Source organism: Leuresthes tenuis, unplaced genomic scaffold (assembly GCF_036924035.1).
Source record: "Leuresthes tenuis unplaced genomic scaffold, fLeuTen1.0.hap1 SCAF_4, whole genome shotgun sequence".
NCBI lineage: Eukaryota > Metazoa > Chordata > Actinopteri > Atheriniformes > Atherinopsidae > Leuresthes > Leuresthes tenuis.
Window position 1 is genome coordinate 10056587 of NW_027325358.1, and position 18748 is coordinate 10075334.

The following is an 18748-nucleotide window of genomic DNA, read 5'->3' on the forward strand; positions in this document are numbered from 1 at the left end:
TGGAATTGACACAGAGTTAACGCACAGTGCTGAGTGATTCTGTAAAACTAAAATGCAACTGCACCCCTGACCAACACATTTTGCCTGAGTGAAATGTGAACTCAGTTCAGAAGGAGTGCAGTTGCAAAGCTCAGGCTTTTCGTGTAAAGATTTACCGAGTGGTAGCTTGTGATTTGAATCCCAAACAGCTACAATGAAAAACCTGTCTAAAGTTAAGTGTTGAACAAATCAGGATGTGAAAGAAAACAGTGGAGTCACGCTAAAAGAATCCTTATAGTTTTCCCAGTCTCCCTCAATCAGACCTTGATGTCAGTTAGAGCTTTTAGAAAATGTGACACCAAAGCTACTACAACTCACAGCTCTACTGTTGAACTTGAATGCGTTGCATAGCAATGGAGCAACTCAGGCCACTCTGGCGTTTAGCTTCTGCCTGACCATAGAGCCAATGTGTGGCCATGAGGACATAAGGTAGCAGTTAGCAGCTGAGACTCTGGGACAGGAATTGTTTGTGTTTGCATGGTTGAAGCAACAGGGGCCTGTTAAACTGTGTCTATGGCTGTTTCATTACCAGCTATATTTACAGGGCGATTAGCAGCCAGGAGCATGTTTGTGTGTGTTTGTGCATCAGGATTCATTCTTGTGTCATTTGGGTTTATGTGTGCGTAATCCCTTTTGAATTATCCCTAATTGCTCAAACATCCACTGTACAGAGTAAACCCCTTAAACTTGTAGCAATGCAGTATTGGTGACAGTAGCAAGAAATAAATGTACAAACAATACAAATATAGTAGCAGTACCTCAGTATTTGGCTGCTATGGGAGTGAAACCTGTAAATCAATGTTTAAAGGGATCATTTGAAATGGCACACTGCTTTGTAATCTGTAGAGTCCATTACCTGATTTTTAATTTAAGATAATGTATTTCTTCATGGACAGATGAAAATGTAACCATATAAACCTTATCCTATACACCTATAATTTCAATATTAACGTTTGTCAAATGCGCCTTTGAACTTTTCCTCTGAAAAGGTATTATGATTAGTCATAAGTTGACTGTTACCGTCGAGTGTAGAAGTACTTTTTTTAGCTAACTTGTTTTTCTAACCTGGCACACAGTGTGATGTCTCTAAAATCCACTGCAAAAGTTAGATATTTTCTACTATCTTGAGGCAATTTGCATGCACAGGGAACAGGGAAAACTCCCATAAAACTGAATGTGTTGCCGGTTAAACCAACAGGGACACCTTTTATGACTATAATAAAATATTCAAGACAATGACACAATGAATCATGATGACACTATTGACTGAAGCTGATAATGCTGTTTTCAGGGTTTGTATGAAGACATGCACACATACCCTGTAACATACTTACACTGCAGGTCATTGGCTTATTTTATGCTATTTGCATGCATGCTTTACATGGATCAGATTAAAGTAGCTGAACATCTTCTTCCAACTTTGATTCAGAGGAATTGGCCTTTGAATGCGGCCACTTGTTTATGGCAGCCCTGTTACTGTAGCGGTACTTTTAGTTCCTTATCACACACGAAGATGATGGTCAATTCATAACCACACAATTTGCTGGTCAGAATGGTTTAGGCTTGGTTCTTATTAGCTTAAAAAGAAATAACGTCTGCTTTATATTTCCAAGTGGAGGTTGAATTACTGTTTAGAGATCTAGTTTCTGCTTCAAAGCCTATTTTATGCTAACAGAATAAAACTGTTCTGTTAGCATCATATACAATGTATTTTTTTTTTCATTTTCATTTTAGTCACTCTTGCTCCTTCAAAATCTGACCAGTGGAACTTGAGTAAAGAGCAGGTGATATATTTTGAAAGGTTCTCCTGCAGTGTTGACTCAAGGTGTGTATGGCATTCAGCAAGGAATGTAAATGGTGTGTGTGTGTGTGTGTGTGTGTATATAAGGTCATCTGATATTCTGCTATTGCTATGGAGATGACTACAGCATGCAGGTATGGTGGACTCTGTTTAAAACAGGTCTGAGGCTTCCATGTGGGATTGTGAGGGCAGATGAAGACATTAGTGAGAGAAAACCAGCAGGAAAATTCCTCCCTGTTTTCAATACCAGGAATCAATAAAAGTAAATTATTGTAAGATTAAAATCTCAGACATGAGCACCGTCTCTTCATCTTCAAGATATTTGTATAGTTTTATATCACTTTGATAGTTTAATTTTCAATAATCCCAGCTGGCTCTCTTTCAGATATGCTGAGGCTAAAGCTTTAGAGCATTTACACAATGTTCCCACCATTCACTCTGAAGGGAAATAAATGAAGTTATTTGTGAAACTTTAAACAGAGGCTTTATTTTAATTATTCTGAAAAAATTAAAATAAAGATAAGACAAGGTTTATTATTGATTTGAAGAAAGGTATCACAAATGTGTTGCACATACCCACAGAGCTGAATGTTTAATATTTTCGATGAAGTCAGTTTAAAAGAATGTTTTTTTTGTAGATTTTAATGCTGCTCAAAAGGTCGTTCTAACACAGATGTGATGTCTGCACAAGCCATCGCATTGTTCCTTGAATATCTTAAATATCTGCACAGTACTTTAAACTTAATCCATACACAGTGACAAAAGGAAACAAATGTTGATTGGATATTGTATGTATTTTCCCTCTGGGTCAACACAGCAAAAACATGAAAAATGAACAGAAACTGTGTGGGCCTTATATTCTCTTTGCTTTTTTCTCTTACTTTAGGTTATGACCTTTTGACAGTGCAATCACAAATTAGTTTGAATTCAAAGTGAGCATCTGTCAGCAGAGGAACATCCCTGTTTGTGTTTTAAATACATGACCAACAATGTATACCTAAACAAACTGTCACCAAAGCACTTTTCTGTCACCATTTAACTTGACCTGAAATAGCAAATTTGACCAAGGTGAGGACAGGGAATTGCCTTCCCATTGTCACTCCGAGGCCATGTTTAGTCTTTTCACAAGAGGAAGCAAAGTGCAAACACAGGCACGCTGCTTCCTTGCTCACCCCTCTGTGTCTCTTGAAGTTTATTATCTGTACCTGAAACTCAAGGCAGTGGCAGACCTCCCTGTTAATGCTTTACAACATCCACGTATTGCTGTGTTTCTCTTCCACTCATTACAGCTGCGCAGACAGTAACAGCATTGTTCCCCACAAATCCTCCAGGAAGTGAATGTGGACGCATCATGTTGCGTTAAACATTATCTTCCCTCTAAATGCCTCTTTAGCACTCAAATGTGGATTAGTGGCTCCTTAGAATCACTGCCATGCAAGTGTGAAACTAGAAGGGCTGCTCAGAGCCAAATAAACAATGAGGCGAATGCTTTACAGGGTTATGTCTGTGTGTGTGGTTATGGGTCTGTATGCCACACGACATGATATGTTTTTTCAGACCTGCAGGGTTCAAAACATGATTAGGGCCAAAACTTGCTTCTATCCAGCATGCTACTTGCATGATATGAGGTTGTGATAATGCATAATGCATGTGATCATTTTTTGGTAACAACCAAAAGAGTACAATTTATAAAAGAGGCAATTTGCGTTGATACAAAAAGAGAATACCTGCTGCTTGTGTCACCTTCCTCCATTGATTCGTTTGTTCAGATCTTTCCAACAAGTTGATACAAGATGAAAACATGATTTTGCGTATGAGCTTACAAGCTATTACTTAGACCCACTAAAGGCTATAAAGGCTGTCACGTGACTTGATTCTGTCCTCGTTGGGAACAGCTTGACCTCCCTGTAATGTGAGAAAATGGTGTTTGAAATAAAAGTAGCCAAAACAAACTTTGTGAAAATAAATCTTCACTCATGTCAATGGTTTTGCATTGTAACCCTTAACCGAGCAACTTTTGTTTTCCTCAGAATTTCCACATCTGTCAGATTCCCACTGTGGAGGCTCCACACTTATCAGATTTATTTTTTCTGTTCTTGGGACAAAGTTGAGAAGTCCCAAAATGAGCTCAAGTGTTTATAAACCCTGAGTAGTTGGCGTCTCTTACATGCCCCCTCAATCCTCTAATCTTACTCTCCTGCATTTGGTTGGAAACGTCCATTGATAGCAGTGCTGCGGCAGCAAATGGAGATCCTGCAGTCAGCCCAGCAGACGGTCCAGCCCTTCCCTCTGTTGTGTTTTGTTTTTGTCCAAAGATTATTACAGGGTCAAGGAGTGGATGACTTCAACAGTAATACATGATTTCTTAAGAGCGCTGTGGTGTGCAGAGGACTCATTAATCATTTGCCTTGATAACAGTTGTGTGGACAGTCTTGGTACAGAATCATGCAAACATCTGACTGCACAGTATTAGTCTGACCATGTCTGTAATGAGTCAAGCTAAGACAAAAACAGCAATTTGGGTTTCCATGGGTCTATAATTAACTATTGTTAAGAGTCAACCCTGCTGTTATCAACCAGTAACATTCTTGAACACACACTTGAGTTCCCCAATTTTATGGGCGCCATTGCTTTTCACCCTTTCTTCACTCACTGTATTGATGAAACAAAATTGCAGTTAAATTTGTATTTATATAGATATTCTAGTGTTAGAATAATTTGATATGATCATTTCCATTTGTCTTATTCTTATGTGGTTGTTTGAACAAGTCCAAACAGAGTGAAATGGCCTATTATTCTAATGTTTTTAACCATTTTGTAAACAGTTGGTACAACGCAGCGGCCGTTGCTAAACATATCAGTTTCCTAAAACCTATAATTCACTCAGTACTCTTCATATTATGATCTGTGTCTGAGTCTTTGTAGAAGTGGCAGCTTTTTGCATCATGGTGGAACTTTGTATCTCTGAGTCAGGCCTGGAAGTGACAGCTGGGATAGTGTGTGTTTGTGTGTGTGGAGTGGAGTGGAGTTTGAAACAAAGTGTTGAATAGAGATGTCCAAATCATATAATTTTGACCCTGACATGGTTTCAAGCTGTTTAACAACCACTGAAGGAAAATATTTCTAGAGTATTCTCTTGTCCACAACCAGCTGAATTTTGTTCATAATGCAGCCCATGCTTGGGACCCTGTATCATCTATTGATGGAGGATGTGAACACTTTATCTTTATTTTTTCCATGCATTTAGCATCTCCTGAATTGCATGCTTTATATGCTCTGTTGTATGAGAGCCACAAAACTGATGGACATGCAGCGCTGAGACTTTTTGATCAAGATGGGAATCAGTGTGCAGTGAGGCCAAGCAGTGACTTTGGGCAAACATCAGCACTCCAAATGTATGTAAAGCTAGTAGCTCTGACGTCATTAACATTTTTCTGTTGCTCGGATAGTGCTGATGATGACACAAACTCAACCACAGGAATGGGATGGTCATCCAGAGTGATGAATTAAATCACTCTCTCTGAAATCCTTTTTGTCTTGTCCAACAGAATATTAAAGTCTCCTCCATCATTTATCGCTTTGACAGAACCTTAGCCCGAGTTAACTGAGTGAACTTGTTGAATTTTAGCCAGTGTTTAAACTTTAGATCTCGTTTTCCAGTTCAAAATATTTCCACACAGCAGACATGTTGGCAAGCTCCTGCCACACTTCTTTAGGGCAGATATATTTCAGCACGTCTGACACGAAACAACAGTTATAAGAGATGAGGTGTTCTGGATGACGCCGTTACCAATCTGTCACCTTGATCTGTACCGATACTTGAGATTGGATCAGGACATCCTTGTGCTGAAGTAGCGTTTCCTTTCATGATGTCTGTACTTCACTGCACTGAATGTCTTTAATTGCTCACAGTGAGTACGCTTTTCTGACCATTTAACCCCCACTCAAACAGGTAAAACTAATCTGCTCTGTCAGCATTGGCTTAGACTGAACTCTGTTCTGTGTGTGTATGCTCCTCCAAGACAAATCACTGCTCATCCATTTCACTAAAAGTGTTTTCTTCAAGTGGCTGATTCTTAGGTTAAAGTAAACGACGAGCTGCCTGATCTCCTATCAAATTGTTTGGCATAAATAGAGATACTTCCCATAAGCATACCAGATTATGTAATTCAACAGACAAGCTGCACAAGTATGTATTGTGTCTTGTTGTTTGGAGGTCATAGTTTATTAGAGAAGACAGTAAGTCATGTGGTGTCTGTAAGATCATAAGCTCTTGTTTATTGGTGCAAAACAGCTGCAGCCCCGCAAGTAATCACTCCACTGATTTCCTCCAAATGCATGTGATGCCAATCAGAGGAATCAGGTTTGTTTGCATTGCCCGAAGCATCCAGAAGTTGTCAATGCGATGCCTACATTTATTCTGCTTCATCAAGGACTTTCATTATGGTTAGAAATAGTGTCAACATAGACTCTGTAGCCTTATGGCATTTACATGTTGTTTTAGTCTGATTTTGATGCATGGGATAGCATCAGGAAAGGAATCGGTGAAATAATGGTGGTCGTTACAGAGAAGTTTATCCAAAACTTTGAACATGAACTCCTTTATGTGTTCAGCCTATGAAACCGTTGTGATTGGCCAGGTTAGAAGAGAGCCACTTCACGCATCAGTTGTGAGTTGCAGAAATGATTTTAACTCGGCTTTGGATTTGTGTGACACGGCCCATTGGGACAGACTGGGAACTCTGCTGCTGGACTCAGTGCTGCTATGTTCACTGTCTCTACTGTGATTAACATTAAAGACAGGCAGGGGGATTTATGTGAACGATACATCCTGTTTTTCAACATACCATGGCATTTGCAAAGTTGCTAAAGTTCACGTTTATTTACATACAGGCTGTATATACCATCACAAAGTATGATTTTAATGAAAAATGACTATCGTCTCAGGTAACCTGTATCTAACCGTAAGCTGTGTTTCTACTGTTTCTCTACTGTGGTTATTACATAATTCCCCAACATTAGTCTGTGTTTACACTGCAGTCTATACAACTGCTCTTCTCTATCATCCTGTTAGCACCTCTGTTAGTTTTATAGTCATACCTCAACAATGTGGTACAAAAGACAAGCGCAAGCACTGTGGATGTTAACTTTGCAGATCTAGTCTTTGTCTTAAAACAATTACACACCTTGACTTCTTGGTAAACTGCCTTTTTAGATATGTGTGTGATTAAATATTATTTGGTCATGCTCACTGACCATTCAATAATAAACCAAAATTCCTTTTAGAAAGAATGATGGTAAAACACATAATCATTCATATCATGAAGACCTTTGTGAAGCTTATTAGTACGGACAGCTGTCACATGTGGATTTAAACTGAAACACTTATTCTGTCAGATGGCAGTCTAAGACTATCTTTATTTTTAACAGCTGACTTAGAAATACTTCATATAGCTAAACACCGTCTTCCTTCATGTGGGGTATAATTCTCTATATCACCACTATTATTAATTTCTCCTCGAGCCTAACTGAACACATCAGCAGAATCAGGGTTGACTGGTTATCTAGATATATTTTATGTTCCATTCAATCTCGACCCAAACAAGCACAAACCTGCATCACCTTGTATTTTGTGATGCCAAAATCATGCTTTAGCAGTTGGTTTGAACTGAGGGAATTCACATTTTGATGTCATAAAATAACGAAAGCTATAGATAAAGTTTTGTTTAAGCAAGTTTTCAACTGCAGCATAGCTCATTAGACGAGGTTGGCATGACATCTGTCACCTTGTTAGTACAGTTTTACTCACAGGTGCCTAAACAAAAACTTCTTATCATCTCAGCTTTCAGGTGACAGTCAACGTGCACGACAGCTTTCTTTTTCCCCAAAAGCTCCCAGACATAAACTGTTGGCGCGATCACCTCCAGGCTTTTTTTAATGTGTGAGTTGGACCTTTTATGACAGTTTTGTGCCAAAGTAAGATACAGCAGTAACAGTTGCAAGACAGTTCAAACTCAAACATCAATCCCAAAGGATTGACTTGAGCACGAGCCAGCAAAAACTGGACCAGAATTACTGCACACAAGTTTATTGGCAATAAAAATAAAGTGAAGCAATATTGCCTTGAACAGTTTTTACCAGTCGGTTAACTCCATTCAACGTACAGTTTTTTACTGTCTTTGGCCCAATTCCTCCCTTTGACCCTACCCCTCTGACTTTCATTTTGTGCTTCCTCAAGTGATTCCTTGATGTTAAGATCGTGGCTCCTGGATCATCTTCACTGCCATCACTGAACAGTCAAGACAACAATCTGCAGTCCTTTTAGATGCTTCTAAATAACTTTAAACATTTGTGTAGTTGACTCTCAAACTCATTATCAAATCCTTGTGTAAAGTTTTAAAGTGTTTCATGAGTGTGATATTTGGTACTAAGTGTTGGTAATCCACAGGCAAATTTGCATGGATTGTGAGCTGAATGATGATGTTATGTTTCGAAAAGCGAACCACAATATTCATGACTTGGTTGACAGGTTGTTGACATTTTGCAGGCTGCTTGAATTGTTTTTGTTTCTGCATGTATGACTTACGACTGGATCATATCCCACTATTACACGAGGAAATGTGTGCCTTGTGATTTGCTGGTGGTACACTCCTCTGTGACTCAGTGTCTTCCCCTCTTGGAGGCCAGATTGTGTTGTTGTCTATGTTTAGCAGTTGCACTGTTGTGCTGACGCGAACTCCTGTGAACATCTGTGGTTCTTTTCCTTTTTTTTTTTTGTAATCTACCAGAATTGTCTTTTTACATCCTGCTTATCACTTTTTAACTTCCGCCACTTTTGCCATTGCCCCACCATTTTCAGGACAATGGAGTGTTTCCCAAGCATTAACTGATTTGTGATGACCTGCTCTCCCTCCTGCTGATACACCCCATAGTCACCCAGACATGGCTCACCCTGACTTGTTCTCATCCTGCTACACTCAAACACCCTTCCGTGACTTTTTCAGTCTCATCAGCCCATCTACACTCAAGACCTAAAAACTTCAATTTGTCAATGTTTTTTAATTGAAAATTCAACTGTGAAAAAAAAAGTGACCACAAATAACCTTTACTTTTCTCTGAAACTTTACCAGACCGCAGGGCTTAAATGAGAAAAGTTAGGGTCTCAAACTCTCTGGAAGTTCTTCGTATTATGTCAGAATCCACCAACAGAGGAATTACAGACTATAGGCCTCTTTTCCCTCTTTTTATCTCATCCTAAAATATAAAAGTGCATCAGAGAATAGGACAAACATTTATTGGAACGAAAATAAAGTGCTATATTTGTCCTTTTTTTAAAATGAAAACAGATATCAGACAAAAAACAGGAATCGAAACAACTTACCTTTAGCTCTTTGTTAATAAATGTTGACCCTGTGCAATTAAACGTTTATTGCTCATCAGCAATTGTCTGTAGCTGGAGAAATGGTGCGTTTACTGAAAGGGTAAAAATCTGATTTCTCTGAGCTGTGGTGCATTGTGTGTACTTAGATATAGAGAGCATTTTGTTTCTGGTTCAAATCTCTAACTAAACAGAAGTGATGGTTGATTTTCTTATTTTTGACACTTTATTTAGTTATTAGAATGAAACTGTTTTCTCTAAACAATGTTTTGCCCTGATCTATCAACCTCAATCCTGTGTTAAATTGTCAGCTTCATTATAAATGGGTTTACTATAACCATCTCAAAGAGTAAACAGCCAAAGAGATTATTTTGGTCACTTGTGTGTACTGCATTTCATGAAGTGATTTAGACTTAAAACAAGCTTTGAGTGTTGAGGTTGGACTGTAAAGATTTAAATCCATCTGTAGCTGTAGTAGTGGCAAATATCAATGGAATAATGTGTGGAATAATAAGTTTTGCTTCAGGCGAGACGCTGAATTGTAGCTGTTACGTGGCAGACCCTCACCTCTGACCTGTGATCATTACATTTCTGTCATTTCCATTTTGGAATCTTATTCTAGCACTGTTATTATGAAAGGCGCTATGTATTTCTGTTCGCCAACAGGCCCGATAACGTTGAATCAGTGGGAGGCATGCAGTCGTGTCTGCTGTACGTGAAGTTGTTACACTGCTGCCAGCCAAACTCATAAACACTGACCTTTAGTACAGTCGCACAGAAGGGCTGGCAGAGTGTAAGATAGACAGAGATTGTGGAATGTGGGAGATGGACCAGAAAGTGAATGGATGAAAGGAAAAAAGAGTAGACTAGACAGAGAGAGAAAGAAAGCAGGCACAGAGGAGGAGGGGTGATTAGTGTGTGAGCCTGCGCTCTGATTGGTCTAACAGTATGTATGCCTGAATATGTTTGTGTGTGTATGCGTGTGTGTACCTCTTGGCCAGTGGGCGGGGGATTAAGCTTGCATCACGTGGTCCCTTTAGCTTCTTTTCTACACAAACATACACCCTCATTCGCAGAGGACACACACACACTCACACACACACATATCCTCTCACAAACACACTCACAGCTGTTGATACTTTTCTCTCTGATGAACGCCGAGGAGTGCAGCCTGCAGGAATCTGGGAGAGTTCAGCGTCGGTTGGCAGCTTGACCCAAGAGCATCTATATGAAAAAATCTTGACGAACAAGTGGAGCGACTTGTTTTCCCACCGCTGCCCGGCTCTCACTTGCAGTTGCTCGTATCCCACTCTTCCTCTTTCACTCGTCTCTTCTCCCGGCTTCTCTGTTGGAATTTGAGTGCAGACAGTGAGCAGCAGTGAAACACACAGACATGAGTTTTGCCTGTGACGCCTACTACTGCTGCCTGTTCTCTCCCATTCACTGACCAAGGAGGGAATACAAGGTTGGTTTGGCTTGGATTGTGAGGTTATATGTTGATTTTTGGGTGTGTGTATTTGTGTCTGTAGTCCCATGTTGGATGCAATTCCTCCCTTGTCCCATCCAATTAATTTCCAGAGAGAACATACTCTCTGTTGTTTTGCTCTTTCCCGCTACATGTGCATGACTCCAAAGATTTCTATTGCTAAACTGATTTGTAGTTTTAGGGGAATTCCATGCTGAGCGTGTGGCCACACACACTTAGAGAAACACACTCCTGCACTATAAACACGCTTGGCAGCAGTAGTGCGAGCACCAGAGAAGATTAGCACTGGCTATTAACTGTAAGGTTCTGCAATAGAAGCGGTTGTCCATGAAGGGAGAAACAAACATGTAATTTAATGTAGCTGCAGCTGCAAGAATTACCACATTTAAAAAATAGAAAAATACATGTATATATGCACCATATGTCTAAGAGGTAATACTTGTGTAAAATCCAAACACATTTTTGTATTGCAACCTGCTACCAAAGAAAACTGTAACCTACACTTACAATCAGACATTGCCTTTCGTCAGAGGCAAAGCCGACCGCGGCCACAGTGGTGGGCTTGAGGAGAGCTTTCCTCATCTTACAGTAAAGCCACCGGTGGATCATGTAAGCTGCTGGGCATTTGGCTCGCACACTCTCCTTTAGTTTCACTTCTAGATTCTTACGTATTTAGACAGGGGTTACACCTTCTCCTCTGTTTATGTGTTCATGAAAAGAGTTAACCCTCCAATTCACTGTGTGCGTGCTCGCCTTGCCTGTGGCAGTGTGCATGGATATAATTAGCAACGTAAGGATTCTTTCCTGGTATTGTTGCTGCTGGGGTCGTAACACAACCCAGAAGGTGGGTTGTCTATTTTTAGGGGTGGCAGAAACACGGACAGGCTGGCTTTGAAGATATGAGGTGTGTGAGAGTGGGGTGGGCGGTGTTGGTTGATGTCTTACTTAACAATTTTGGTCGTGTGCTCTGCCTCGGATGTCAGTGATGATATTTTTTTTTTTACGTGTCTTTAACTTTTGCATTGGTGTTAAAAGATAATGAGAGAAAGAACATTGGAGGAAAGATGATGGACATAGAGGAAGAGAGACGGATAGAAAAGTGACATAACAGAGAAATAGGAGCAGACAGAGAGACGCTGCTGAAGATACTGTACATGGGTAGATGTAGGTCTCTAGATAATCTGTCATCATGTGAAGGTGGAGAGCTGTATGTTGTCTAAACCACCAGCTCTTATCTTATGGCTCTCGTGCTCCAAATGTCAGAGGAGCACTGAGGCATGATGGGTGAACACCCTGCTGTAGAGATATACAGTAAGAGCGCATAATAGAATTTGAAGGAGGGACTAATTCTTTTAGTTAAAAATAAATCAGTGGACAACACCCATGCCAGTAGGCCATAACTTCTCAGAGGGTTGTCACTTTTCTGTTTTTGTTTTGTTAATCGTAACCACCACCTCATTGTAGATAAAACAAAAAAATCTAAAACTAATTTACTGACCTGAAACTCGTCTACATTCAAACAATGGCCAAAGCAAATAACCAGAAGTCTTCTCCCCAGTGACTGTTATCCTGATATCTGCAGGATACAGTGCAAATATTAACTGTTCGTTCCTGGGGCTAAGTCATGAAATGATATCTGATTGGTCCCTAAAGTGACATGCATTGCCTGTATGGATATAGTTATTATTTGCTCTGGAAGGGTGTAGGGATGTGGTAAAATATCTGTTTTGATGATATCTGGGATATTTAAAGAATGAAATATTGATATTGTGCTCATGCCAAACGTATGACAATATTGTAATTCAATGTCAGTTGGTAGAATAAAAAAATCATTGAATGCAGATTAGTCTCTAGATTTTGTAATTTGAGTGCCAAAAAAGAGCCCAAATACAAACAAAAAAAACAATGAGTTTGTTAGCAATGTATTTTTGTAAAGACATTGTTATTGTGACTTTTTCAGTTCTTTTTCAGCTCCTACCTTAGTGTATTCCCAACTCAAAACCTACATAACTGTGCACAAGTTGCCACAGATAACATGATTGAAAACATTCGTACAACATGGGCAGTGTGAAATACAGTTCCAGAATTTCACCTTTGAAAAATCCTGGTTCATTTAGCTAATAAACAACATGTAAAATTCAATTTAATGTTGACCTTGTTCACAGTGCCAGTTCAAGGTGGGATTGTTGTTTCTTTGTTACGCGGCTCTCTTTATATGGTCCGAAGACAGAATGGAGGTTCAGAGTTGATGTGCATCTGAGCCGGCAGCTGAAGTATCAACAAGCTAAATCCATGTGATTGTGTAAGGGAGTCAGCAAGGTGGAACATGTTTTCTACACACCAATGCTATTGTCTCTCCTTTGATTTCCCAATGCTGGCCTGCTGTTTGAAAAAACAGTGACATGGCACTACAGCTACTCTGTCTCGACAGTGTAAATGAGCTAATGTGAGAAAAGATGGTGTAACAAGGGGGAAAGTCTCGTCTATCACTTGCCAGGTACCTACAGGGTTGCTATAGTTTTCCTATAGACTTCACAAATGTAAACATACAATTAAAAAAAAATTAAAAAAACTCAAATATTTAAAGGTATGAATTAAGGCAAGCTCTCCAGGTACATTCAGAACTCTTTGGTCCAGACGTGCCTGTTTGTGTGACCAAGGGGTGCTGTCATTGACTGGGGCAGTGGCAAGTGTGAGGTGGCCAACTAATAAGAGCAGCAACATTCACTCAACCAGTTAGCTAATCGCAGGTCTTTTCAGCAAACATTTTGTTTAAACTGGTCAATCAACAGAAACCAAACCTGTTGGTTGCTTAGTAATTGTTTAACTTGGTTCTTTTATTCATTTCCAGACAGAATAGGTCTGTTGTTTTTGTGACAAATATGGTATTAAGTCCCATTTATAAAGATTAGCTCCTGGAGGGCTGCTCAGACAAGATGAGTAATTTCTGTTTCAGTCACCTCTGGTTTTACAAATATGAAACCAGCATTCTTTTATTTTTGCTGCTTAAGATCAAGTTTGGATTAAACATTGTTACTTGTATTCCTAATTCCTGTTTTTTTTTTTAAACGTATAATTTTCATTTTTTTGCAGTTATCGATCTGTCCTTAACTGCTTCTGTATAAAACATTAAAGAACCCCACAAAGTTTTGATTAGTTTCTTGAAGCGTAACAGCATTTTTTTACCTGATGGTTTTTAGCATTGGTTAGTTTTATGGAACTCTTTAAATAGTGGTTTATATATAAAGCTTCATGTCTGTTGGGGCTGCTGAACTGGGAGCAAGGGAGGAAGGGTCACCAAGGGTCGCAGGGTGAAAGGTTGCGGTAACCTTGCCTGAAGCTGCTGTCGCACTCTGGCGTGTTTCAGTAAACACAGCCTCCCTCATCTGTCAGCCACACATTTGTGGAGCTGAAACCAATTACTATGCAGGGCTGTTCTCCAGTGTCAGAGAGCAGGTGTATCTATAATTTCCAGGTTTTTTTAAAACAAATCTAGTCGGTCAACTGGCATTGTAATGGAAGCATGAAATATTCTCGCACACAAAAAAGAAAAAACAAAAGAACACCTCAAAGCCTCCACCTGAATCTCTCAACCCATGGATGTCTCTGGACGTAGCCGGACTGAGACGGTTGAGGATCAGGACAATGATCTATTGACAAAGGCAGAGGGAGGTTGAGCGTGGGGGATGGAAGTTGATGTGTGAATGGGGCGGGGGCTGACTTTATTTTGGTGATGCTCCAGCTGTTGCATTCATCCATGAAGCATTCCACTCATGTAGCAAATTCCAAGCATGACCTTCCTGCATGTCAATCATATATTTAGTTTGCATCGTGTACGTCCTGAACACTTCATGAAGTGGAAAGTTTTTGGCACGGGGTCTTGGAGGTGCAACTAACAGAGTAAACATTGCACAGTTCAGCAAGTCCGTAGATTTGCCTTCTTTCACTTACTATACCTTCATTTTTATATCACAATCATCAGCATCCCATCTTTTTTCTGTGTATGAGAGCCTATTTAATTCCAGTCTGCTCTGTGTACAACTGCCCTGTAAGCAGAACTGTGCAGGCAGGAGGATGAATTCTGTATCAGATTACATAACACAGTACCTCCAGCTGTCTTCACTCAAAGAACAATTTTGCGGGGCTTTTATCCGTTTCCATAGTATAAATCTCAGCTTTTCTGGAATCAGGTAGTGAGAGTAATGCTTTCTGTGGTCCCAGTGGATTTTTTTTAGATAACATATAGGAGATTCTGCTTATTTAATCTATTATGATGCATGTGTGTGCAGGCACACGCAAATATTGCATCAGCGGGTTAAAAGGGTGTTTCGGTGGCTTTTTCTAACACTGTTTATGTTACTTTTTATATCCTATAATTGTTTTGTTGATTGTATGTTCCAAAATGCTGAAAATCTACTTGAAAGGGTTTGCTGAGAAGTTACCAGTTAAATTCCCAATGAAGAAGATAAAGTTGAAAAAAGTGTGTGATAAGTAAAGTCATGCAATTAGGAAAGAAAAGACCTCTAAAAACACAGCTTATGGGAGGATTTCTTTTAACTTTTGTGTTACGCCTCTGCCGTATACACTGAGCTGTGTGTGACTCCTTTAATCTCAGCCATCTTTAAAAGTGGCATTTGACCAGAATGAGCAGCTTAGTGGCATCTGTCAAATCAAATCAACCCCCAACCCTCTTCTCCCCACCATACTGGGTTGACAGCAGTGAGGGTTAGAAGAGGAGAGGAAGTCACTTCTGGCAGGGTAACCACTAAGGTCTGACCCTCCTGCTGTCAGATGACCACTGGGCTTTTGAAGACAGAAATCAGCAGGATCTCTTTCTTAAACTCTTTCTTGCTCTGTTGCTGTCATTCCTCCACAAGCCAAGAAACCATCTGCTAGCGATCCCATAAGCCCCAACTCTTCCTAATACACCACCAGCTTACCATTCGCTACTACAATAGCAGCTATACATGTGGCAAAGACTCCTGGAAGATTCAGTTTTTTTCCATATTCACAATGGAAGTTATTTATAAGGTCTCATGTGTTTGTCAGTTATCCCTTTTTCCTTTATTGGATTTTTCCTCTGGCATGCCAACAAAGCCTATTTTGCTTTAGCTGCAGCAGTTCCTACATCCTGCAAAGTGCTTGTTGTCATGCCAGGTGACCTGCGTGTGAACAGTGGAAGTAAAGCACCTCACCAGTCTAGGCCTGCATGTCCTCCTCCTACACTGTTGGGTGAACTGTCAAAGTGACCTGGTCAGCGCCTGCATGCATATGTGACTGTTGTGGAACAACACTCTGCGGTCGGAACACTCTGCTATTACTTACTTAAACCCAAAGAATAGCATGTCACAGAAGTCCAGTAAGAGGACGGTCCTTTTCCTCTTTGACAGGAGTGTGATTCCGTTTATGTCGTATGGCGATGACAGACTGGTCCTTATCTTATTTGGCACTAAAACTGGATTGTGTCAAGCCTGGTGTTTTGCATTTGTATTGAAAATAACAACTTACAGCAAGAGTAACTTTTAATTAGAGAATGACAACAGTATTATAAGCATAGTATAACTACTGTGTATAGTAGAGTTAATATGTCACATTTCCTTTACAAACAAATCTGCTTGGCACCATGATGACTCTGTGATTTGCATACCACATCATTGTAGGTGCCTCAGTTTGCATTTGCTGTTCTGCTCTTTTCACCACACTCCCTGTGCTATGAGGAACCAAGCACATACATTGCATTGTTTTTATGATAAATGTGGCCTTTGCTACATATGCTAACGTGTCCACTTCTTTGCTTCTCAGGAGAGAGTCAGAGCAGCAGCCATAGAGCAAACCAGTGAGGTGAAGCAGGCATGAGTGCGGGCAACCATCAGGGGGTGGTGACCACTCCTCCCCCACCTGGTGGAGGGACCAAGGAGCGCTACTTCGACCGGGTCAACGTCAACGATCCGGAGTACATCAGGGCCAGAAACATGTCGCCTGATCTTCGGCAAGACTTCAATGTTCTGGAGCAGAAGAAACGGGTCACACAGATACTACAGAGCCCTGTAAGTAAGAAGAAGGAAATGATCACAGCCCATTCAGAGAATATTAATTTGTATACAAAGTCTAACACAAGTTAAACAAGGTGGCATCTATCTGTCTACATGTGTTGGTTGACAACTTGCTGATTGGTTTTACCTCTGCTATTAGGCAAACCCAGCAGGGTACAAACCAGGAAAGGGGTCTTACATACAGCCTCATATGTGTATTTTCTTCTCAGAAACACTGAAAACTTTTCTCTCCTAAATGAGACACAGACTGTCCTGATAGGCTAATATGATTGGAGACCAGAGAGGGCTTTTCTTAAATACTGTTGACCACAGACGTAGTTTGTTGTGGATGAATCTGTAGTCTGCAGGGTGGAGCAGTGAGGCTACCTTTATTATGAAGGAAATGGGTTTAAATTCCTCCACTGGCTTAGATGTTTCTTTGTGGGATTTGTATGCCCTGCCCATGTCTGTGTTAGTTTTCTGTGGGTGCTTTAGATTCCTCAGCTGAACTGGCTACAAGCCTATGGTTATAAACATTAGAGTGAAAGTATGTATTTTACTGGTCTTGACTACATACAATTCACTGCATGCTGGAACAGGCTGTGATGAATGGATTTGGATTTACTTCTGTATGTAGTTATGTTTACTGTATTAAGATTCCGGTTGAGATGCTGTATCGATGGCAGAAAATTTAATGGAGAACTTGCTGCAAGCCACAAACTTTTCACCTCACTGGCCAACAGTTTGGGTAATTAGTTCTCATTTTCTCTCTCTGTTAGTTGTTCTTCCCTAATCAAGACATTTCTCAAGAAGTTAGAGTAGTAAGAGGATCACATGTGCCCTTGTGTAAGTGGTTGTGTTGGTGGTGTGTCACTAACCACATAATCACTGCAGTCAGTGGCTCGCTAAAGCCTTATTGTAACCAACAAACACCACGCCCGCGCTCAGACTTATTGATGACACTCTCAAAGGTCCTTCCAGCCCAGCAGTGCTGGTGTCGGGTCAGGATTTGTTGAAGTGAAGGTTTTATGTGCATAAATCTCAGTAAACACAGGTATATTTGTTGTTTGATTTCTGTTACTGTGAAGATTCTGAACATTGGAGACAAAAAAAGCAAACACTGCATAGGTACAATATCCCATATTTTAGGCTTTTTACCGTTAGTATCTAAATAGTTTGTATTTGCATTTGTATTTTTACCATGAGAATAACACCTCGCTCTGGTAATAATAGCCCAGTCGTGCTCATGTATTCATGCATGAGTCAAAATCTCAGTCTCTTGTAAAGATGGCGCACTTTTGTTCTGTTTTGCTGTCCATAATGTGCCCTTTGAACAGCTGTGTCACGTTGTGTGGAGATTTTGCAAACATCAGGAGTATTTACTCTGCACTGTTGACTTAAGGCCGGTCTCTCACTGATGTGCACCTCAGTGTTTACAGTGGGAATAAGGCATGTTTATTTGTATGTGTTCTTATACTTCAAATTACTTCAGAGGGACAAATAAACTATATTGATAGAGTTACACTTAGGGTGTGGATGCAATGTTATAAATTAGATAGGGTACTGCATGTCATAAACAAAAAGTGTAACTCAAGCCTGGCTGGAAGTGTCCATTTGATATCAGGGTTGTAGCTGCTTGATAGTTTGACCTGTTCTTTTTATAAGTTTAAGATATGATCCACTTTCTGCACATGCTCAGCGTTGTTTTCCTGACATGCTGTGCTCAGTGCCAGATGTCTGAAAGGGTGAGAGCTACGCTGCTGCTGATGCAGGTTTCCATTTGATACTCTGGTTGTGTCTGTGATCACAAGTACAGCTGCAGGGGAGCGAGTGACTGAGTGCATTTAAGGGCGGACAGATTGCTGTGGGGCACTATTTGAGCAGTATTGAATTTTTGTCTGGATGACCGTCAGTGATATTTTCTGTGGTGCGTCTGGCAAAGCTGTCTCTGGTCCGTCCTGATCAGCAGAGGCAGTCGGTGGAAGAGTGGGACGTGTAGCCGTGAGAATCGG

The 18748-nt window shown here is 40.3% G+C and overlaps 1 protein-coding gene across 5 annotated transcripts in view; it reads left to right on the forward strand.

Annotated features, from left to right (window-relative positions):
* add3a (adducin 3 (gamma) a) overlaps positions 1-18748 on the forward strand; it is a 96681-nt gene that overhangs the window by 46589 nt on the left and 31344 nt on the right. For 3 of the 5 annotated variants that reach the window (XR_011915361.1, XM_072384525.1, XM_072384528.1), the window contains exons 1-2: positions 10304-10683; positions 16507-16751. Coding sequence is in view for 4 of the 5 variants with exons in the window: in XM_072384525.1 (XP_072240626.1) it covers positions 16557-16751 (195 nt within the window). In the remaining variant the exon portion in view is untranslated. Of the gene's footprint in view, positions 1-10303; positions 10684-16506; positions 16752-18748 lie in introns of those variants that run through there. The other 2 variants (XM_072384526.1, XM_072384527.1) reach the window with 1 other exon arrangement.